The sequence below is a fragment of the Malassezia sympodialis genome, genomic scaffold (genome assembly GCF_000349305.1).
Source record: "Malassezia sympodialis ATCC 42132 genomic scaffold, msy_sf_16, whole genome shotgun sequence".
Lineage (NCBI taxonomy): Eukaryota > Fungi > Basidiomycota > Malasseziomycetes > Malasseziales > Malasseziaceae > Malassezia > Malassezia sympodialis.
This window is the reverse complement of record NW_017387814.1, coordinates 107,560-129,526: the sequence shown is the minus strand read 5'-3', so window position 1 is coordinate 129,526 and position 21,967 is coordinate 107,560. Positions and strand designations below refer to the sequence as shown.

Here is a 21,967-nt window from a genome sequence, read left to right as displayed (position 1 = left end):
AACGGCGTGGCTGCAGTCCTATTTGGGCCTATTTTCACCGAAACCCAGGGCGACGACCCCGACGCGGCGGACCAATACCAGGCATGGCAATACCGCTCTGGTTCGTCGAACCACGCGCTACACGACCTTCTGAGCGCCTAAGGCGTTTCAAAGCCGACTGCTCCTCATCCGCTGCACGCTCTCGGTCCCGTTCGAACTGTGCCTCAATCTCCACAATACGATTGTGCTGCGTGTCGCGGCCATGGCGAGCTGTCGAAGTTAGGGAGCCGCTCTCGCGGATCGAGTAGAAAACGCTGCTGTCAGTAACTTATACATACGCGCCAAGTTCGGCAAGCCAATGCGGGTCCACAGCCGTCACTGTGCCCATGTACTCTTTGGAGGTGAGCGTCAGCTCGTGATACACGACAAAGTCAGGCGTGTAGCCAAGACCATAGAGCGCACTTGTCGGATGCAAATGCATGGGAACACCTGTGCGACAGTTTCGGTATTCGCCAATGCCTTTAACGCGTGCGGCCTGGTGAAAGTAGCCGGACGTAATACACTTGCGTATCACATCCCAGTCGGTCCCACAGCTCACCAAAGCAAGCTTCTGGCTCTTGAGGATATCTTCCAGCTGTGCACGCACCTCGCGAGCCTTACGAAGCAGCTTCGCATGCAAGAAATGGCGGTTGCACCAGCTGTCCTTAAAGCCATTGTTTCGCCACTGAGAGTACACATGCAAGAGGGTCAAATGGTCACTTTCTGCAACATAGAACCGCTCCCGAGCAGCATCGCTCTCCTCCTGCCGCTCTTTTGGACGGTAAAATACAGTCGGAACGCTCAGCATACTCACGATGGTGAGCATCTCTTCCGAGCACCGGTACTCCACGCTCATAATCAATATCTTGGCCAAGCTTGGTTCCATAGGAAACTCGCTCATTTTCTGGCCCAGAGGCGTAAGGTTTCCCATATTGTCCAAGGCACCGAGTACCCAAAGCTGATACATACTTGTCAAAAGATTGTCTTGGGGAGGTGGGTCCATGAAATCAAACTCCAACAGGTTCTTCACCCCCAACGACTTGAGCAACAGGACAGTGTTGGCCAAATTGGTTCGCTGGATCTCGGGAATAGTGCTCTGGAACATCTCATTATGGAAAGCCACCTCGGTGTACAGTCGATAGGCCATGCCTTTACCCGTTCGCCCCGCTCGCCCCGATCGCTGGGATGCATTGGCTTGACTGATTGGGGTAATCTGAAGGGAATCCATACCTACCCGAGGGTTGTACAGCTTGAGTTTGCTATACCCGCAATCCACGACAAACATGATGCCATCCACTGTGAGCGATGTTTCTGCAATGTTGGTGGCCACAATGCACTTCCGTTCGCCGTTCGCCGAAGGCTCGAAAATACGTGCTTGTAAATCTGCTGGCATTTGTGAGTAGATCGGAAGCATCAACAGGGGCGCGGCGCCTTCCAGTTGCTTTAGTCGATCCACTGCCACTTCGCAGGTCACCTCAATATCTTCTTGACCCGTCATGAAAGCCAGGATATCACCTTTGCCTTGTGATAAGTGTATCGTCAAGATTTGCTTAACTGTGCTTTCGACATAATCTTCACAAGGAGTTTTGCTGAACATGACATCGACTGGGAAAGTACGGCCAGGGATAGTGAAGATAGGAGCTCTTCCATAGAACTTCGAAAACCCTTCCGCATTCATGGTGGCTGAAGTCACAATCAACTTCAGGTCGCGGCGACGTGTCAAGACTGTGGTAAGTAAAGAAAATGCATACCTTTCTTCAGCAGACCCATCAGTACATCCGTGCTCAGACTACGCTCGTGGGCTTCATCCAAAATAATAGCTGAATACCGATCAAGATCCTTTTCGGTAAGCGATTCACGAAGCATAACACCATCGGTCATGTATTTGATCTTGGTCTCCTTGGATGTACAATCCTCAAAACGAATCGAATAACCGACAGTGCTTCCGAGAGGACATTCCATCTCCTCACTTACACGTTTCGCAACACTCATAGCGGCAACACGACGAGGCTGGGTGCACCCTACCATACCGTAGTCAGTATAGCCATCCTCATGGAGGAATTGGCAGAGCTGCGTAGTTTTGCCACTGCCGGTCTCACCGATAATTACAACCACTTGATTTTCTCGCACGACCTTCAACAGGTCTTCCCGACAGGCAAAGGCAGGCAAGTATTGACGTTGCTCGCGCAAAGATTTGTTTCTGCTAAAAGCAGAAGCACCCTGGCCTTTCTTTATATGTGACGCGTATTTTGAGTCGCCTTTACCATCATCTCGAGATGGATCAATACTGCTCTTCTGTTGGGGATCCTCATCGTCATCATCCTTGACACCCATAATATTTCCAAGCTGAGTACCTTTCAAAGAGGCTACCCTTCCTGCAGCTTTGGCTCTCTCTGCACGCTCGCGATGTTCCTTGACCAGCCGACTTCCCTTTAAGGCGAACATAGCCAGATCGGACGTTGGATCACGTACAGGACTCACAGGGTTAATCTGTTTTGTATAGACAGTTTTACCATCCAGGAATGGTGGTCGAAGGTTGTGAACAAGCAGATGTACACGCCCTTCTTCATGATCATCAATATCATCTCGAACAGCTTGGCGGCCGCCCACGCCCCCTGATTGAAGTCGGCTGTTTTCCCATGAATCAAGATCAACGTTATATTGAGCCTGGCGTGCTGTCAATCTCTGCTGGCGCTTAGCTAGTTTTTGGTTAACTTGCCCATGTGCATCCTCATATTGGGCAAATGGATTATGGTCAGCGTCTCCTGCAACACCGCCCTCATCGTCCTGGAGATACCATTCGCGGTCAACCTCTACTTCTTCCTCATCCTCCCACTGACGATCAGCTACAGAAGCTCCATCGTCATCGTCTTCACGCCCTTGTGCCTTCCTAACAGTTTCATCACCGTATCCAAGAAATGGGGTTGCCATTTCCTAGCGGGCAAGGTGGAATTGGATCTCCACCTACCCTATTGTCCTCTCCACGTGCAGCTACAATGACGCGTACTGTGGAGGGCTATTTAACGTAGAGCTGCTAACGCGTTGTCTTCGTTAAGTCGTGCACACAATGCTGAGCATTATTGATGCCGAGGGAAATACTGTGCCTTTGGATGTAGATGTGTCCATCGAACTTGAAAACTTGAAGGCTCTTATTGAGGTAGACCTTAGTCTACCGCCGGAGCAACAAGCAGTCCACTTTCAAGGAAGAGAACTAATGAACGGACAAGACACCCTGGAATCTTACGGAGTGAAGGAGGGCGATCTTTTAGTGGTATTAAATAAGACTTCGCCCAAGCCATCAAACACTGTGCCATCTCTGGAGGCATCTGCGAGTGACTCTTCTTTTGCAGAGCTTGTCAGGATGCAACTACTACGTTCACCTCAAAGTCTACAGAAACTACAGCGAGTATGTTCACTCTAGTGTACTAACTCTAGAATAACCCAGCTTTGGCATCTGCATTACACTCGCCGACTGAATTCTTACGAATCGTTCAGGAACAGCAACAAAGTCAAATGGGATTCTTAAACGAGCATCTCGCACTACAAAACTCTGACCCTTTTGACGTCGAAGCTCAAAAGAAAATCGAAGAAGCTATCCGCCAGGAGCGTGTGGCCGAGAATCTTGAACATGCCATGGAGTACAGCCCTGAAAGCTTTGGAAATGTCTCCATGCTGTATGTCAGCATGAAAGTGAATGGGCACCCTGTGAAGGCATTTGTTGACAGTGGTGCTCAGGCAACTATTATCAGCCCTGAATGTGCTGAAAAATGTGGTATCATGAGGCTTCTTGACACGCGGTTCGCAGGGATTGCAATGGGTGTCGGTACGGCCAAAATTCTTGGTCGAATTCACAGTGCACAAATCCAGCTTGGCCCTGACCTTTTCTTACCGTGCTCTTTCACCGTGCTAGAAGGACGTGGAGTTGATTTACTTTTTGGTCTTGACATGCTAAAGCGCTATCAAGCATCCATTGATCTGAAAAGAAATGCACTAGTCATCCAAGAACGGGAAATTGAATTCCTTCCCGAGCGTGAAATCCCTAAGAGCTTCCATGAAGCTCATCTAAACAATGAAAATATAATGCCGCCGTCTTCCTCATCCAAGAGTAACTTCACAACACAAACAAGCCCGGGGTCAAATCTATCATCAAACGGGCCCCCACAACCTACGAAAGCTCCACAATCAAGTACGAACGAAAATAATAACGAAAAAAATTGCGAACCAAAAATTAAAACGTTAATAAATCTGGGAATACCGTCTAACCAAGCACAAAAATTATTAAATCAATTTAAAGGGAATATTGATTTAGCAGCAAGTTTTTATTTTCAAAACTAGATTTTTATATTTATTCAATTAAAAATAGCTTTAAGATATAAAATAAATGTACACTATCTGTGTCCGCTCTCATCATGTTAATCAATTATTCAAAAATACTTAAATAATTAAATTAATAATTTGATTCATCTTGCAAATATTATTTCTTTTATCATTAATAAACTGTTTATTTAATATTCAATTCTGGTCGGTAATTTTAAATTTTATTTTTTATTATTGATTTTTCAATAACGCATATTTTTACTTATTCAAATTCCTATGTTACTGGTTGACAAAGAATCGTTCTTTTTGCTCCTGCACTTATTGTTTTGATTATTTCAACACTTTTTATTGTCGACCTTTCTGGAGGTGGTTTTCCAGTTGGCCACGTGCAATCCACAGGTATTCCACCTAGCTGTGGTAGCGAAACCCTAATTCTTGACTCCAGTGTATCGGCGTTGAAACGCACGTCCATAATTCCTTGTAGGGCTTCTAATGGGGCCAGCAAAATTCTTTCACTTGGACTAAACAAATCCGGTGTAATTGCCTCCTTCTTTTCCAGAAGGTTGGCCTTTTTCTTAAAGAAAGAATCCACAAACGTCCATATCCAAAAGCGTACCGATGACCGTTCTAATTGTCTAACCCAAGTTTCCATTCGATCACATTGAATAAGACGTTGAGATAACAGGTTAGCATCTAGAAGTGGACTCTTTCCTGATAATACCGCTTTGATCTGCCAATGGCAAAGCATGTCTGAGTAACGTCTCAAGGGGCTTGTGACACGAACATAGCCGCCCTTGTATAGGGCATCCGCAAGAGGGTCGTTTTTCAACATTGGATGTATCCCTAATGCAAAATGGTCCCCAGGAAGTATTGATGACGACCCCATTGGAAGAAAAATCCCTCTTGAAACCAACTCCGACATTGACAAAGCGCCTGTGACCGGATGTTTCATATTCTGAATAACTTCAATATCACCTTCCTCTGGAGCTGCTTGTGTACGATGAGGGAGAGGAATTTTATGATCCATCCCGAAACTTGCAGCGATACGTCCTGCAAGGATCATTAGTTCACTCACCATTGATTCGGCACTTATACCACCTGGCAGATTGTCATACGAGCCACGTCGTTCACTATTGCCTTGAGTGATCATTTGGATCTTGGGAAAGCCCCGGAAGAACTTTGGGGTATCATGACTTGAGTTTGAGAGTGCGGGCGGTGGAAGCGGACTAATCTTTAGCTCAGTGTCAGGATCTCCAGCATTGACTGCGCCTCCAATTCGAACACGACGTTTGAAAATGACCGAAGCTGCCTCAGCTAGTAAACTCAGATTTTTTTCAGACTGCGAATGCCAATCTTTTCCTAGCAAGATTGTATTCACAGCTTTATAAGTTATGATCTTCATGTTGTGTACCTTTCCACGACGAACATTGTATTCAACGACCTTACCAGAATCAAGATCCACCAGTGCACTAAAAGAAAGTACATTCATTCCCCCTTTATGCGTATCATTTAAACTCATACGCCCTCTAGTAACGGTTTCTGGAAGCATTGGCCACATAATTTCGGGCAAGTAGATACTAGCATATCGATGTTCTGCCAATTTTGCCAGAGGATGCTCCATATCGATCCATGCCGTAGGATCGGCAATATGAATATGAACCCAAACCTTCGATTTTTCCTCGGTACTCTCAACAGAAATGCCGTCATCCAGTTCATGCGCGTCTTCAGAATCAATAACATAGACGGGCAAATTTCCAAATGAATGGCGATCTTCTTGCTCCTCTTTCAATGCTCCTGACCGTTCCAACAGATCTGAAGTATATTGAAGATTCTTTAATTGTGTATCCAATGCATTGGGGTTCTCCCATGGTGCTAACACACCCAGATTAACCAGGAAATTGAACATCTGAGAGTGTTGTAAATCGAATCCCGCTTGCGTAATGTCCGTTTCCAATTCTTTCACATCATCCTTTGTCGGCAGATCCTGTTTGTGATATTCGCTCCCGTCATGGTGGAGTGGCCAGAGTCGTACATTTACACCTGCTTGTTTGATTATTGTCATAGCAACACTTCCTGTGTTATTGTCTTGAAGCTCTCTTCGGTTACCGAGGCTTATTTTAAAGAACGTCAAGATATCTTTATCTTCCTGGGTCCATCGAAACAAGCCTTTGCCATCAACGCTCGGCACTGGGTCGTCTTCGCAAAGCTCTTCAGTTTCTAGACATTTCCGGGACTGCCTCCATTTCAACACATATCGGGCCCGGTCACAAAAGCCATGGATTATTGATTTTGCGCTGATCGACATCTCATCATCTGTTTCTGAAATGAAATGATGAACCCATTCAGAGACTTTCTTTAATGTTTGTTGCTCTCTCTGTGAGCGGTATACAAAAGATTGACTTCGTCGATGAGAAATAGAGTCGGCTAGAAATTGGGTCGGATGGCTCATCAATAATGAATGTGTGGCCAACAACGTCGATGCCTTCACGGTCAATTTTTTTCCACTGTTGGACAAGTACTGCTCCATATAGAGAGCTGCTGTAGATGTAGGCACTTGTCCTGACTGCAAGAGATCCAAAGAATTTTTTCGAATTTTGTGATCCTTTTTGGAAAAAGCCAACTGATCCATCAAAGCCTTGGCCTCCTCTTCTTCGAGAAATAGCGTTCGAAATGCTGGGTATATGCGTCGAATCTCTCGATCCAGTTCTCGTTGCATTTCACGAATCTTGCGGCATATTTTGGCTCGCGTAGAAAAGCGCATATAGTCAAAAGGCTCTCCCGCATCCAAAGTCGCATCACCGGACAGATCCGTGTCCAGATTTGTCGATAATGACGCTGGACGAGATGCTGAAGCCAGAACATGGTCCCATTTAAGTGGTGCAGCCAATGTGGCTGTTTTTGAATCGACAAAACCTGGCATCTGCAACATGATATCGGTAGCACGAATCTGTTCCAGTTCGCCAGTAGCAAGAACCATAATATGCGATGTCCCTTGTCCGGCACCCAAAACTTCTCTGTCTTCAGGAATCGGCAATATTACGCCAAGATAGGTCATCGTTGATTTCCGTGCTTCAACAAAGTCGCCAGCTTGCACGTCAAAGTTTTTGATTCCATACTTGTCAGGAAGCACATAGTGTTGTGCATGATCTGGGTGAATCTCCTCATCAACATTTCTTTTCAAGGGACTTAGCTTGTTCCAAGTATCTTCCAACTTGACATAACCCCTATTCCTTCGATCTCTGGATGCGATTGCCTTATTGTTACCATGCGTGGTGTCAAGGACATTCTTCACCAAGTTTTCAAGCTGTTGCTGTTCCGCCTTCAGATCGTGTCTGGCTAACAATCTGCTTGTGTGAAGCAAGCGCAAATTCCATAGTGACGTTCCTTGGCGCCACTCGCGCGCCAACTTCATAACGTCCGCTATGACGCCTAAACGCGTAGGTCATTTAGCGCGTTGCAGGGGCACTTTTTGGCATGGTCATGTGACTACGGTTGAACGCTACAGGGCAAGGCTATATGGTCAGGTTGAGTGATCATAAAAGGGAGGTGAAAATTTAGTGGGCATCAGCAGGCTTCTTAATGACGCTCGTGTCCGGAACACCAGGCAGAGGGAACTGTGTGGCAAAGGCCTTCACATCATCAGCGAGTTGAAGGATCATCTTGCGACCTTCACCGTCACCGGTGGTAGCCTTGGCGATAAAGTCCTTCAGAAGTTTGGAGCCGGCCTCCTTCTGCAGCACCTGCGCAATCTGGACAGTGCGGTGGAGGAACTCGCACACGACATCCATGTCCTTCTCAGTCATGCTACGCGAGGTCAGCGCGTTGGCACCAATACGGATACCGCCGGGCACGACGGCCGAAGTGTCACCGGCAACAGCGTTTTTGTTAAGCGTGATGTGCACCAGGTCACAAAGCTTCTCAATCTTGGAGCCAGTGAGGCCAATAGGACGAAGGTCCCACAGCACAAGGTGGTTGTCAGTACCTTCGGTCTGGAGCTTGTAGCCGTACGAGACCAGCTTCTCACCAATGGCCTTGGCATTCGCGCGAACCTGCTTGGCGTAAGCCTTGAAGGCAGGGTCGGCAGCCTGCTTAAGAGCCACGGCAATACCGGCAATGGTGTTGTTGTGAGGACCACCCTGGCAAGCAGGGAATACAGCTGCGTTTACGCGGGCCTCGAGGTCAGACTCACGGTCCTTGCGGAAGAAAATTAGACCTGCACGAGGACCACGAAGAGTCTTGTGAGTCGTCGTAGTAACCACGTCACAGTATTCGAAGGGGCTCCTCTGCTCCTTACCAGCAATGAGACCCGAAATGTGGGCCATGTCGCACATAAGGTACGCTCCGTGCTCTTTGGCGATCGAGGCAATAGTGTCGTATTCCCAGTCACGAGGGTACGCCGAGCCACCACAGACAATCAGACGGGGCTTGAACAGGTTGGCATTAATGCGGAGGCGCTCGTAGTCAATGAAACCGTCGTCGCGCTTCACCTGATAAGGGAACGACTGGAAGTAGATCGACGAGGCGGTGATCTTCTTCTTGGCAGTGTAGTATCCGTGGGTCAGGTGGCCACCATCAGGCAGTCCAAGACCCATGATACGGTCCTGGGGCTGAATCAGGGCAGTGAAGGCAGCAAAGTTCGCCGTCGAACCAGAGTAGGGCTGAACGTTGACGCCCCAGACATTGGGGTCGAGGTCGAAGGCCTCCAAAGCACGCTTGCGGCACAACTCTTCGAGCTGGTCGATGTATTCATTACCACCGTAGTAACGAGAACCAGGGAGACCCTCCGAGTACTTATTGGTGAGAATCGAACCGTTCGCCTCCATGGTGGCCAGCGAAGTCAGGTTCTCCGAAGCAATCAACTCAAGACCAGTGAACTGACGGTAAGTCTCGTTGTCAATAATCTGCTGAATCTCGGGGTCAGCCTCAGCCAGGGGCTTGTAGAGAACGTTGTTCTGCACCGTTAGTTCCCATCGATAGTCCACGTACAAAGTCGTTGGGCACGGGGACAGAGTTCATAATGTTGGGTGTGCAAGAGAAGAGCCGAACACTTGGAGAAAACCTGCGAGAAGCCTGCGAAAGTAAAGGTCGAATTAGTACTTGAACCCGGGCGGACCGAGGAAGAGCGAACATACGGTTGGGGAAGGGGCGGAGGAGTATCTCCTATCCGCTGGCAGCATTGTGATTGATTCGGCCGAAATTCATGCCCTTTATAGAAGGACTTGTGAGCGCCGATCCTCCTGCCTCCACTTGAGCGCCACTGGCTGTCAATATGGGGCGTGCCGAAGCAGGCACACCGTACGTATCATTGATGTCTCATGATCTAGGAAAGCGTTGAGTAATGCGATGAAAGCGAGAGGGCTGACGCGTCTTCGATGGTACTGCCAAATATGTTCGAAGGCGTGTCGTGATGCAAACGGTTACAAATGCCATATTGAGTCAGAAGCGCACATGCGACAACTTGCCGCAGCAACGGGAGATGGAGGACAGCGAGCAGGCAAAGTTGTTCATGATTACAGTTCTCAGTTCCAGCGCGAGTTCGTTGCGCTTCTAAGCCAGCGGTTTGGCACGCGGCGCGTGCTCGCGAACCAAGTATACCAAGAGTACATTCAGGATCGTCATCATGTGCATATGAATGCTACGCGCTGGGTGTCTCTATCTGAATTTGTCAAGTTCCTAGGGAGAGCAGGTATCGTCAAAGTTGAAGGCAGTGAGCTGGGCTGGTTTATTTCATGGATCGATAATTCAGCCACTGCCCGTGCTCGTCAAGATGCAATTAAAAAGATGGACCGCGCCAAGATGGATGATGAACAACGAGCTCGTAGGGAATTGGACGAGCAAATCAGACGCGCTCATGAACAGGCTAACGCGGCACCTGATATTAAGCCTACACCCCTGCCTCCCAAAGAGGGTCTATTACAAACTAACGACAAGGTGTCTGTAAAATTAAATCTATCTATGTCAAAGCCTGCTGATTCAAAGAAAGAATCGACTGAAGCACCCACTGCCACCATTGCGGCGAAGCCTACCGTCACCCCACAAACCCCTACCCCTTCTGTATTTTCTACTCGCGTTAATCCTCTCAAGGCGGCCTCTAAAGCCTCTGCTAAGGCCGTTGAATCAACTTCGAATCCGACTGTTACTACGAACAAGAAGCGCCCACCTACTCATTTGGGTGCAGCAGAGCGAATTATTATGGAAGAGCAGGCACGCAAAGGCAAGGCAGGCCCAGTCATGCAGCCTGGCATCAAACGCTCGCGCTTTTAATGACTCTACATGCCACGGCCGTGCGCAGTTTCGTTGCATTTGTAAGACAGGACTCGGTAGACACCTGACTCTCATAATCACGTGAACAATCCCCGGAACAACACGGGTGGACAGTTAGGAAAGGGCCGAGTGCACCGGTAGGGGCCTACTAGGCTTGGAGTGGGTGCAGACGGCAGGCTTCTTCGCGCCAGTGAGGCACGGGCTATATCACTACCTCCCTCCTCGTAGCGTGCAGGAGCCCTACCCTTCCCATGTTCGTGTCTAGGTCTTCGACTGGCGTGCTGCGCTCTGTGCCCGCTCAGCTCCGTGCTGCTGGTTCGCGCTCGCTCTCTACGGGTGCCTCGTCGATTCCTCAGGCTGCTCTGGTATGTGGTCTGGTCCCAGGAAACTTACAAGCAGAATGAGACGGCGCCTGTCGCATCGATCACTGTGGCTGTCCGCGCTGGTCCGCGCTTTGAGTCGCAGGCTGGTGTTGCCCATGCTCTGAAGAACTTTGCCTTCAAGTCGACCAAAGAGCGCTCGGCTCTGCGCATTGTTCGTGAGGCTGAGCTGAACGGTGGTGTTCTCTCGGCCTCGCTGAACCGCGAACACCTTCTTCTTACGGCTGAATTCCTGAAGGGCGATGAGAAACACTTTGCCGATCTCCTGGCTGAGGTTGTTGGCAATGCCAAGTACTGCCGCCACGAATTCAACGAGGATGTGATTCCCTCGATTGTGGCCGACTGTGAGCAGGCTGCTCAGGATCCGGTGGCTACTGGCATTGACACACTCTTTTCCTACGCCTACCGCAACCGTGGTGTGGGTAGCTCGCTGTTTGCTAGCCCCTCGTCGCCTGTTACCGTGGAGCAGGTGCGCTCGTACGCCGCACAGGTCATGAACAGCAACAACCTGGCTGTGGTCAGCTCTGGTCTGTCACAGGATGTTCTTGGCTCGCTGGTGTCCAAGAGCTTTGCTGGTGTTCCAGCTGGTTCGGCTGCCGAGGCCGTGCCTTCGAAGTACTTTGGCGGTGATTACCGTGGCGCTATTACTGACTCGCACGGCCACGCCCTGCCTGTGGATCACTTCTTCCTCGCTTTCGAGGGTGCTCCGCTTCTGAAGGCTGCGCCTCTGTTTGTCCTCGAGTCACTGCTTGGTGGCGAGGCTTCTGTGAAGTGGTCGACCGGTCTTAGCCCTCTGGCTCAGATCAACGGTGCCAAGGCCCACGCGTTCAACGCTTCGCTCCAGGACACTGGCCTGTTCGGTATTCATGTGAGTGCTCCTTCGGCCAAGATCGCCGAGGCGGCCAAGGCTGCTGCCCAGGAGCTTACCAAGGTGGCCAACGGTGTCTCGTCGGAGGATATCACCAAGGCCGTCGCCAAGGCCAAGTTTGTTGCTGCCCAGAACTACGAGGGCTCGCGTGTTTCGAGCCATGAATCGGTGGCTGCGGGTCTTCTGAACGGCTCTGAGACGTCGCTCTCGGCTGTGCTGTCGCACCTGGATGCTGTGAAGGCTGATGATGTCGCCTCTGCGGCGCAGGCCCTTCTGAAGAGCAAGCCTACTTCGGTGGCCCTCGGTGACGTGAAGCAGCTCCCCTACGCGGACGAGCTCCTGTAAGCACTATATAGGGTTGTGAATCCACATCGATTCTGATCAATACGGGTGTGGCACGTGCGTGACGCTATGTGAAACTGCGCGGCAACGTAGGCGCATTTCTACGAGTCATGTCCAAACCAGTGGTGGTGATTGTGTGTGAATTACCTGAGACGCTCTCCAAGCAGGCGGAGGCATCGGGCCTAGTGGATCTACGTGTGTGGCGACCCTCGCCGCAGAACCCGCAGGCTAAATCGGCACCACGGGAGTGGCTGATGGAGCATGTTCCCGGAGCAAGTGCGATCATATGTATCCCCATGACCAAAGTCGATGAAGAGCTCATGGATGCAGCAGGTTCATCGCTTAAGGTTGTCTCAACTATGAGTGTGGGCTTCGAGCATATTGATATGGAGGCAGCAAAGAAGCGTGGCATTCGCGTGGGATACACACCAGATGTGCTTTCGAGTGCCGTCGCTGACCTGTCTCTCGTTCTTGCGCTTAATCTCATGCGCAACACTATGGAAGGCTACCATATTGTCAAGAATGGCATGTGGTCGAAAGCTCCATGGACGCCTGTGAGCTTCTGCGGTCCTGCCATGGAGGGCAAGTCGGTCGGATTCTTGGGTCTTGGTAGTATTTCTCAGACACTTGTGAGCAAACTACTCCCCTTCAAACCCAAGGAGATTGTTTACAAGGTATCGCAGCCACGGGAATTCGACCTGAAAGACCCGCACTTCCGCTTTCTGGCCAACAACGACCTATTCCAGGCGTACACCAACTACCACCATCGGTTGCCGTTCCCTCTGGTCAACGAGCATGACGTGACGGCCTTTGCCCAACGTTGCGATGTGATATTGTATGCCTGCAACTACTGACCACAGCCTGATTTGCAATTTGAATGCTTCTACCCACCATGTGGTCGATGCGGACTTTTTGCGGAACATGAAGTAGGTCTTGGCTACTCACATTAGAACTACGGCGTACCTAATCAACGTGGGGCGAGGTGGCCTTGTTGATACAAACGCACTCGTGCAAGCCCTGCACGCGAACGAGATTGCTGGGGCTGGCTTAGACGTACTCGAGGGCGAGCCGCAAATTGCGGCGGACCACCCACTGTTGGCGCCTGAACTTGTCAACAAGGTCATGATCCTGCCTCACATGGCGAGCGCCACGCAGGAAGCGCGTGAGGGTATGGCTCTGCTTACTGCACAGAATGCACTCGCTGCTCTGGGCCTGCGTCCAGACGGTCCTTCCGGTGAAATGCCGACAGAGCTTCTTCGCTAGTCGCTATCGCTCGCATATGCTGCCAGTCCGCCTAGGGCCGACGATGACTTGGGTGTAGTGGGTTGCGTGCGAAGCTGTTGCAAGGAAGTGATCGCCTCGTTATTTAGGAGGGACGACTTGAGGAGCGTCGCTGGCTTGTCCGTGCTTGCCTTCTTTTGTTCGGCATAGTATGCATCCCATCCACGCTGGTTTTCCTCGTCAAGCCGCCTCGCTTCCTCGTCCGAGAGGGCGAGCCGTTGCCGCTTGGCCCGTGCATACTCTTCCCAGTCAATGCTTGGATCGTTTTTCAGGTCCTCATAGTCTTTCTCTAGTTCCTGGCGCTCATTTTCATGGTCTGCAATGCGCTTTTCGGCCAGCTTCCGCCGCTCCAACTCGTCGCGCTCCTCGCCGTCGGAGCGAGGGTCTTCAGCCGCCCATCGCACATTAAGGATTTCATCATGGTCCAGCGACTGGTGCATCATGGCTTCCTTCGCAAACTGAGCATTTGCCTCGTACTTGTACGTGACAAAGGCGGTACCTCGGCCGGTCATGGCACGCACTGATCCGTCAGTCATGCTGGTACTTACCATGTTCAATTTCGCCCCACTCGCTAAAATGGCGCCGCACAATCCTTGACATGGGTGTCTTTCCAGTATCGTCCTGGTTGTCTTTTGGATTGGCGGATGCACGCCGGAAGCTCAGGGACGTCTCCTCGTTGATGCGCCCGACATAGAGCGTCTTGTTGACTCGCAGCATTGAGCCTACACCGCCCATATCGTCGCGGTACTGGCCGTGCTTCTCGCGTCCAAACACATCTGTACCTTGGTCAGCTACCTCGTAAGGCCGCGGCAAGCGGTGGAGATAGTTGCATTCCTCGCTGTGTGTCAGCATAGCACACATACCCCTTTGGACAACATCCGCGTGCAAAAAACAAGCACACGTACGTGGTATCCGATACACCACCCGCGCTTGCACGGATCCGCATATCTGCGCGTGTATATCCGGAATCGCGCGCGATATCACACCGGGTCTTTGACTTGGTCTTAGACTCGAACCCATGGCCAGTGTCACCTCCTGACATCTTATTGTACCACACATTGTAGATCATGCCCTCACCGACCATGCGCTCAGCGCTATGGCGGATCTCTTCGAGCTCTGCATAGGATATTTGCTTTCTCGCAGGCCTAGAAAGGGCCGAGTCGCTAGAACGAGTCGGCGCCATGGAAGTGGTCGTGGCGGCGAAGAAGGGCTGTCATCCTCCACATATGCGAGCCTACACGGCCCTGGTTGTGGTGCTGCTGGAGCCGCTGGGCGCCACGGCAGAGCGCCGGTACCAAGCGCTGCAACAAATCAGACATGCTCATGATGCGGCATACACGCGCTGGCTCCCACACTTGACACTGATTCCCCCGTATCAATTGCATGTCCCCGACGAAGACCCGGAGCCACTTGCCACGGTGTCGCGTTCTCTCGATGCCCTCGCCCAGGCGCTCATGCCTGTGTGTGCGAAACATATGGCACACGAGCTGAATCTCAGCGAGCTGCACTCATTCCGCCTGCGCCGCTATCACAACATACATCTACGCCCGACACGTGCGTCAGGAGCGCCCCTTGTAACCCTTCAGCGCGAGCTTAGTGTCGCTGCATCCTCCCACATACCGCGTTCAGCGCGCCGACGCGAGGGTTTCGTGCCGCATGCAAGTCTTGGGCAGTCGTACTCGCCTGAGGATACGGCGCACATCCAGGAAGAAGCCCGGAGGTGGCTTGCATGTCGTCTACCTTCGGAGCCTGCGCAGCTTGACGAGGGCCTCCGTGTTTCGATCCGCCAAATCCAAATCATGTACAAGACGTCGCAGCAAAAAGGCCCCTATACACTATGGAGGGAGCTCTCGCTGAGTCGCTAGGTATATGTATCCGACAAGTACTGAGTCAGGGGAAAGCCCACCGCATGCGCCACTTGGCGCACATACTCTACCGGGACATTGACGCGGTACTGCATGGCGCTGAGTTTGCTGGCGGGCGACATTCGCACAATCATCTGCTTGCGTACGAGCTCGTTGAGCTCAGCGAGGGCTGTCGCCGATCGGCTCCAAAACTCGCCGGCGACATGCTCGAGATGCATCACTGCCTTGTCGCCGACGCGTTCGGCGCGCTCGGCTGGCACCAGGAGCGCATCTTCATTCATGTCCTGTTTGAAGTCGGCCATAATTGCATGGAAGATGGCCAGGAGACGCTCAAGCGTGAAAGTTCGTGGCCCCCAAAATTGCGGGTGGTTCCAAATGTCCGTCTCGCCGTCCAGTTCGAGGAGAGCGGCATCGGCTGCCTTCTGGGCGCCAGAGCGCCGTCGCTTGCGCGAGGTGCCCAGTTCATGCACAAAGTACTTGACATCTGTCTTGGTGTGATTGTACGAGGCGATAAACGCCGAAACCAGCAAGAACGCCTGTAGAGCGCCGTACCCGGTTCGGGGCGGCATGCCTTGGCGCGCTCTCATGTCAAGGTCCGCGGGTTCCTTTTGGGCGGCCTTGGTGCTCTTTTCAGAGGCCCACGTATCGGGACCTGTGGTGCGGGTTACCACTCTGGCTAGGGCGTCACGGCACAGCTCGCCCATGGCCGGCATCAGAGCGTGCACGCTAGGCCGCATGCCATCGCGGACGTACGCCATAAGCGCGCGCCATACGCTCCTACACAGGAGGCGCATCTCATGCTCATCGCGCACATTCATTTTCATGGTATCATAGAGCACAGCACATACGTTGTTGTACAATGTGGTATCGACGCCGGGAGGCACATCTTGCAAGGCGGCCGGCGCATCGGACTCGAGCAAGGCAAGCATATCGTCCCGCGAGAGACGTGCGATCCGAAGGCAGATGGGTGCCGCAGAGATAGTATGTCCGGAGATGGTCCGGAAGGCCGACCAAGGCAGCAGGGACACGTAGACGACCATCATGCGTCCCTGACAACGGGCCAGCTCGGGCAGCAGGGGCCACATCTCCCAGATATGCTCTGGCCATACATCGCGGGTACGTTCTGCGTCGTACACGGCGAACAGAAGCTTGGTCCGCTGCGCCACCAGGGACCGGAGGCGCTTGACAAAGGTGCCGGCATCCGTGCAGGCATCGCCGTGGTCGCCGAGCTGCCGCAGCACATGTGCAAAGAGCAGGCGTGAGGTGCACGAGACCAGCGGCGTGACGTGGGCTACTCGGATATGGGAATCCGCGCTTGCCTGTGTCTGCAGCGTATGTCGAACGAGACGAGACGCGTGTTGGGGGCTGTTGGGTGCGTGAATGAGCACGGACGGCGGGCTAGGCTGGTCCCACTAACGTTAGATGAGATGACGTACACTTCCTATGAGCTGCTCCAGGGTGTGTATGCTCTCGCGCCAGGCGCCCACGGCACACGGCACGGCGTTGTCAGGCATCGTCGCAAGGCACAGGCCGCGACAGGTGGAGGGCTACCAGAAATGGAGGTTACGGAAGAAATGGCCCATCGACAGGTTAGGGTCCGTGGGCTGGCCGCGAGCGGTAAGATGCATCTGCGCCGAGTGCCAGATGGTTGTCCATCCAATGCCGACGAAAGCGACGTTGGGCAGCAAGCGCGGCTTGACGGGCATCTTCCATGCCACCGCCTCGGCCTCGCTGTCCGGCAACGATGTGTCGAGCATCTTGTGGGGCAGCGCGGGCTCCAGACACGATGGGCGGCCGAGGCCGATCGCATCTGCATGGCCCGCATTGACTGCGCCGGCCATGCCGGTGCGCGTGCGGAAGCCGCCGGTGACAATGACGCGCATCTTCGAGTCCTGCGGCAGTGAGAGGCGCGCGCGGTGCGCAAAGCCGGTAAAGTAGCCTTCACGCTGCTGCGTGCGCTCCGAGAGCGGCTGTGCAAACGCCGGTGCCTCATACGATCCGCCGCTTACCTCGACAAAGTCCACCGTGCCCATCTCCGCGAGCCAGCGCACGTTCTGCAGGGCGTCGTCCTCGGTCTGGCCGCCCTTCATAAAGTCGCTCGAGTTGAGCTTGATGCCGACGGCAAACGACTTGCTCACATTCTTGCGCACGCCGTCGATAATCTCGCGGATGATACGGAAGCGGCCAGCGGCATCGCCACCGTACTCGTCCGTGCGCAGGTTCGTGCGCGGGTTGAGGAAGCTCGAGAGCAGGTAGCCATGCGCGCCATGCAGCTCCACGCCGTCAAAGCCGGCGCGCTCGAGCAGCATCGACGCATGCACAAATCGTTCGATAATGCCATGAATCTCCTCCACGGTGAGGGCGTGCGGCACACCGAACATGAGCCAGTCGAGCCAGCTCGGCTCCTTGCCGACCTGCATAGGCACCGCCGAGGGCGCCACGGACGGGACCCACGGCGGGCGGACGCTGCCGCGCATCGACTGGCGGCCACAGTGGACAAGCTGGGCCACCGCCAAAGGGCGCTGGCCGTCCGCAGGGGCGTGGTCAGCGCGCTCGTCGTCCACGTCAAAGCCCTTGGTGGCCCGTGCATACTTGGTGTAGGCCGCAAGCGCGCGCGCTTCTGCGTCGGTCTGGCCTGGATCGGGGATGACCATATCGAACATGATGCCAATGTGCCGGCGGTCCACGCCAATGTTGCCCGTAATGATCATGCCCCAGCCACCATCGGCCCACGCACGATACAGGCGATACACGTCGTCGTTCGGGTTGCCACCGCCAAACGTCGAGAGCATTTCTTCCAAGGGCGCTTTGACGAGGCGGTTGCGCAGTGAGGCGCCGCATGGCAGCGCAAGCGGGGCATCCAACGTTGTCACAGCGGAGGTCATGAGGCAAGGGCCGCTTGGGCCGCCCTGCCCTGGCCCAGCCTGTGGAGGAGTGGGTACAACTCCGCGGACCTCCGCTACGGCAGCTACGACGGGGGGTATCGGCCGTCGCTCCCGGGCCACCGCTCGGGCCGTGCGTGGAAGTAGCCCATGTTGGGGGCCGGGCGCATGGGCATGCGCGCCAACGGCGAGGTAGTAGCGTACGGGACTTCCGGCGCATAGCGTGCGTGAGGATCGGCTGGGAGGCCATACTTGGGCACGGGATAGTTGTACAGTCCCCTGGGCGGCACCGGCGGCGTATAGGTCGACGGCTCGCGATAGTATATCGGCACGGAGCCCTGCGGCATAGTCCCATACGGTGGGTTGCCGTACATCATGGGCGGCACAGGCGAGCGCATCGGGGTCCAGCTCGGCTCGGTGGGCGTGGACCGCGGCGGCGGCGCTGGAGCCACGGGCGTGCTAGTGCTCGGTGTAGGTGGCACGGGCGTCGCACTCGGCGGGCCCGCTGAGCGGTCCTCCTCGTCCGTTTCGTCGTCGTCTGCAGGCACGGGCTCCTGGACGGGCGACCCTGGCTCCTTGGGCGGCGGCGGCGGCGGGTGGCCTGGTGCCGGCCACCCCGTGATGCTGGCTTTCACTGCTCCGTCGGGCAGAGACTCGTACCACTGCTGCACGAACGCCAAGGCTGCCTGCGCCTTGTCGTCCCAAGACATTTGCGCGTGTTTCTGCGCGAGAGCCGCTGCTTCTTGGAAGTGCTCGCTCTCACTGGCATGCCGCGCGAAAAAGTTGCGTGTCTGCGCGGGCGTCTTGGCAGGGAACGATGCCGAGAGCGCGTGCCAGTCCTTGCCGTATGTGGCCAGTAGCCGCAAGAACTCGGCACGCTCTGTCATGGACCAGTGCGGGCCGCGCGAGCGGCTCTTGGGCTCCTCGCCGTCCTTGCTGCGTGCCTTGCGCTTCTTGGACTCGGGGCGTGCCGGCGCCGCGAGACCTGCGAGTGCCTCGAGCGCCTCGGCGGCTGCCAGGTCTCGCTCCGAGGCCGTCTCGGTCTCGGCCGCTGGCCGCTCACTTTCTGACTCGCGTTTCGGCTTGGGGGGTGCTTTGGCTCGTTTCGGCTTGGGCGGCGCCTCATCAGGGCGCCGCTTCGGCGTGGCATGCTTGTCGTCGTCCGCCAGCTCGGGATCCGTCGCAGCAATATCGGCCATGAGCGCGCTGCCTTTCGACTTGCTCGGGCGCGACTTGGACTTTTTCCGCCGCTCGCGATGGCGCGCGTGCAGAAGCGCCTTGTACCCTTCCAGGTGCTTGTGCAGGTAGTAGAACGCCACACACTGCTTGGCGGTCTTGTGAGGCAGCTTCTCGGCAATCCGCCCAAACTGCTTGGGGTATAGCACATAGCGCCGCGCAAAGATGGCCTTTTCTTCCTCGCTCCACACATCGGGGTCGAAGCTGTGGAAGTAGAAGTGCACCGGGTCGGCCACATAGCCATTGTCGTTGTCCAGCACACGCGGCTCGCGCAGATCCATATCAGGCACCGTCGCAGACGTCCGGGCAGCACGCACAGCTGGGTCCTGCATCTCGGCATTCTCGAGCGAGGCCAAAATCTCTTGGAACTCAGCCTCGGAGCGCACCACATCGCCGAAGCCGCCTCCCACACCGCCACGCCGGAAGGAGCGCGACGCAGGCGTCGCGAGTACGGACGAGCCCGCCATGGGCCCCTCTTCGGCGGCCGACGCACCTCGTTGCGCACGCTGCTCATACATTTGGTCGAGCTTATGGCAGTACTCGGTCCAGGCCTTGTGTTTGGCGCGGTACTCGGCTCGCAGTGCCTGCAGCTTGGCCTGGTATGCGCGCTCTCTCGCCTGGACTTGCGCATGAATGTGGTCGTGCACCGCGTCGGGGTCTGCCTGGATAGGCGCAGCCGCCGCCTTGGTCTCGGCGAGCGACGCCGGCTCACGCAGCGACTGAACAATGTCACGGTTCTCTCGCATAAGCTGCTGCACATGTTGCTCGGTCAGCGGGTACCGGAGCAGCATCTGCTGCGCCAGCACCTGAGTCGCCTTGCGCAGCTCATCGACATCGTGCGTCTCGACAGGCTTCTCAAGTGACTCGTGGCTCGATACCACGCTCGCAGATGCGGGCTCCACTGACTGGGTGGGCAGCGCGGTCGCCGGGGGTGGCGCAGGCACCTCGACCGATAGCGCCACCGGCTGAGGCGTCTTGGGCACCATCGGTGTGGGCGATGAGGCGAGCGGCACCTCCGGAGGCGGATGGGGGACACGCCGTGGCGCCTCGGTGTGCGGAGGCGTCCGCGAAGGTGGGCCACCGTTGGATGCGCTACTCGATGCATCCTCACTGGTCTCAGGCGCCGAAGCCTGCTTCGGGGTATCGTCCGGCATAGCGAGATCCGCGAGAAACTCGGTATGGGGTGCAGAGAGGGGGGCGACGACTTCGTTCGGTAGGTCGATCTGCATCGCGTTTGGGCTCGTGGCCTTGGCAGGCACGAAGGGCTCGGCCTCAGCCGCCGGCGGCATTGAGTCGTGGGGCGCTGTTACGTTAGCCTCAGGCTGCAGCGCCGACGCTGGCAGAGCAGGAGATCGGCTAGGCTCGGCCTTCACTGTAGGTCTCACATCCTCAGGCTGTCCATACATGTGCTCGGGTATGCAGGGGGCAGGGTCGGCATAAGGTCGATGCACGCGCAACTGGTCGAGGCCCGCACGGTCGTGGTCGTAGTAGGGGTGGTCACGCAGCGGCTTGAACGAGCGGCTGCGCTTCTCCCGCATCCCATCGCGCCCACGCCCGCGGTTCCGATCATGACGTGGCCGCCAGCGACCTGGGCCATGAGGGGCGTCCGATCCATCGAGCTCTGAGGCGCTGCCGAGCTCGGGCATTGCTGCGTCCTGCACATCGGACATGTGCGCAGCATGATCCAGAGATGGTGTGTCGCCGTTATGCGCACCTGCGTCCTTGTTGCCCGGCTCAGGAGGCGGCGCCGCCATCGTGCGCCCGACGTACGCGACAGGGCGGAGGGCCACGCGACGAAAACCGAGGCGCCCACGCCCGTGTCTCGGCCGAAGCAATGGGCCCAGCCGCAGCGAACAAGTGGCGTATGGTCGGCGAAGAGTGAGCCTCCCTCTTACTTCCAAAATGGCGATGAAGCGTATTAGCAAGGTTTGTTGGGAATGCTTATTGTGCAGGAGCTGGCCGACCTCGGTCGCGACCCACCGTCCAGCTGCAGTGCCGGTCCCACTGGCGACAACATGTTCCAGGTAAGTGCGACGGCTGTACTGACACGCAGTGGCAAGCTACGATCATGGGCCCCGTGTGTATTTCTTGACTAACATTCAGAGCGACTCGCCGTACTCGGGCGGTGTATTCTTCCTGTCGATCACCTTCCCTACGGACTACCCCTTCAAGCCCCCGAAGGTGTCCTTCTCGACCAAAATCTACCACCCGAACATCAATGCCAATGGCAGTATTTGCCTGGATATCCTGAGGGACCAATGGAGCCCGGCGCTGACCATTTCTAAGGGTACGCGTCACATGCTTACGCAGTCCTGCTGTCGATCTGCTCGATGCTTACTGGTATGTTGGGCGCCTGCTCACGCCTAGACCCCAACCCGGATGACCCGCTCGTGCCGGACATTGCGCACCTGTACAAGACGGACCGTGCGGCGTACGAAAACACAGCCCGCGAGTGGACCAGGAAGTAAGTATCCCGCCTTGTACATGCTAACCCTAGGTACGCTATGTAGGACC

The 21,967-nt window shown here is 54.8% G+C and overlaps 11 protein-coding genes across 11 annotated transcripts; 5 read left to right on the top strand and 6 right to left on the bottom strand.

Moving 5' to 3' along the window:
* Positions 1-307: 307 nt before the first annotated feature.
* On the bottom strand, positions 308-2,949 carry MSY001_2963 (uncharacterized protein; the record flags this gene model as incomplete). The annotated part of the gene is made up of 4 exons (XM_018884845.1): positions 308-703; positions 833-1,701; positions 1,770-1,917; positions 1,993-2,949. 4 exons carry the CDS (start codon positions 2,947-2,949, stop codon positions 308-310), a joined length of 2,370 nt encoding a protein of 789 aa, XP_018741464.1.
* Positions 2,950-3,085: 136 nt separating this feature from the next.
* Positions 3,086-4,353, top strand: MSY001_2962 (uncharacterized protein; the record flags this gene model as incomplete). Its single annotated transcript, XM_018884844.1, has 2 exons — positions 3,086-3,424; positions 3,454-4,353. The coding sequence occupies 2 exons, from the start codon at positions 3,086-3,088 to the stop codon at positions 4,351-4,353; spliced, it is 1,239 nt and encodes a 412-aa protein (XP_018741463.1).
* A 3,536-nt stretch (positions 4,354-7,889) lies between these two features.
* On the bottom strand, positions 7,890-9,351 carry MSY001_2961 (uncharacterized protein; the record flags this gene model as incomplete). Its single annotated transcript, XM_018884843.1, has 2 exons — positions 7,890-9,287; positions 9,322-9,351. The coding sequence occupies 2 exons, from the start codon at positions 9,349-9,351 to the stop codon at positions 7,890-7,892; spliced, it is 1,428 nt and encodes a 475-aa protein (XP_018741462.1).
* A 432-nt stretch (positions 9,352-9,783) lies between these two features.
* MSY001_2960 (uncharacterized protein) lies at positions 9,784-10,599 on the top strand (the record flags this gene model as incomplete). The annotated part of the gene is made up of 1 exon (XM_018884841.1): positions 9,784-10,599. One exon carries the CDS (start codon positions 9,784-9,786, stop codon positions 10,597-10,599), a length of 816 nt encoding a protein of 271 aa, XP_018741461.1.
* A 251-nt stretch (positions 10,600-10,850) lies between these two features.
* MSY001_2959 (uncharacterized protein) lies at positions 10,851-12,192 on the top strand (the record flags this gene model as incomplete). The annotated part of the gene is made up of 2 exons (XM_018884840.1): positions 10,851-10,864; positions 10,956-12,192. The coding sequence occupies 2 exons, from the start codon at positions 10,851-10,853 to the stop codon at positions 12,190-12,192; spliced, it is 1,251 nt and encodes a 416-aa protein (XP_018741460.1).
* Positions 12,193-12,299: 107 nt separating this feature from the next.
* MSY001_2958 (uncharacterized protein) lies at positions 12,300-13,043 on the top strand (the record flags this gene model as incomplete). The annotated part of the gene is made up of 1 exon (XM_018884839.1): positions 12,300-13,043. The coding sequence occupies one exon, from the start codon at positions 12,300-12,302 to the stop codon at positions 13,041-13,043; it is 744 nt and encodes a 247-aa protein (XP_018741459.1).
* A 405-nt stretch (positions 13,044-13,448) lies between these two features.
* Positions 13,449-14,653, bottom strand: MSY001_2957 (uncharacterized protein; the record flags this gene model as incomplete). The annotated part of the gene is made up of 3 exons (XM_018884838.1): positions 13,449-13,969; positions 14,019-14,308; positions 14,376-14,653. The coding sequence occupies 3 exons, from the start codon at positions 14,651-14,653 to the stop codon at positions 13,449-13,451; spliced, it is 1,089 nt and encodes a 362-aa protein (XP_018741458.1).
* A 678-nt stretch (positions 14,654-15,331) lies between these two features.
* Positions 15,332-16,849, bottom strand: MSY001_2956 (uncharacterized protein; the record flags this gene model as incomplete). The annotated part of the gene is made up of 2 exons (XM_018884837.1): positions 15,332-16,660; positions 16,772-16,849. 2 exons carry the CDS (start codon positions 16,847-16,849, stop codon positions 15,332-15,334), a joined length of 1,407 nt encoding a protein of 468 aa, XP_018741457.1.
* A 33-nt stretch (positions 16,850-16,882) lies between these two features.
* On the bottom strand, positions 16,883-18,220 carry MSY001_2955 (uncharacterized protein; the record flags this gene model as incomplete). Its single annotated transcript, XM_018884836.1, has 1 exon — positions 16,883-18,220. One exon carries the CDS (start codon positions 18,218-18,220, stop codon positions 16,883-16,885), a length of 1,338 nt encoding a protein of 445 aa, XP_018741456.1.
* An 83-nt stretch (positions 18,221-18,303) lies between these two features.
* MSY001_2954 (uncharacterized protein) lies at positions 18,304-21,207 on the bottom strand (the record flags this gene model as incomplete). Its single annotated transcript, XM_018884835.1, has 1 exon — positions 18,304-21,207. One exon carries the CDS (start codon positions 21,205-21,207, stop codon positions 18,304-18,306), a length of 2,904 nt encoding a protein of 967 aa, XP_018741455.1.
* An 80-nt stretch (positions 21,208-21,287) lies between these two features.
* Positions 21,288-21,921, top strand: MSY001_2953 (uncharacterized protein; the record flags this gene model as incomplete). The annotated part of the gene is made up of 4 exons (XM_018884834.1): positions 21,288-21,320; positions 21,406-21,477; positions 21,557-21,740; positions 21,821-21,921. The coding sequence occupies 4 exons, from the start codon at positions 21,288-21,290 to the stop codon at positions 21,919-21,921; spliced, it is 390 nt and encodes a 129-aa protein (XP_018741454.1).
* Between the last annotated feature and the right edge of the window lie 46 nt (positions 21,922-21,967).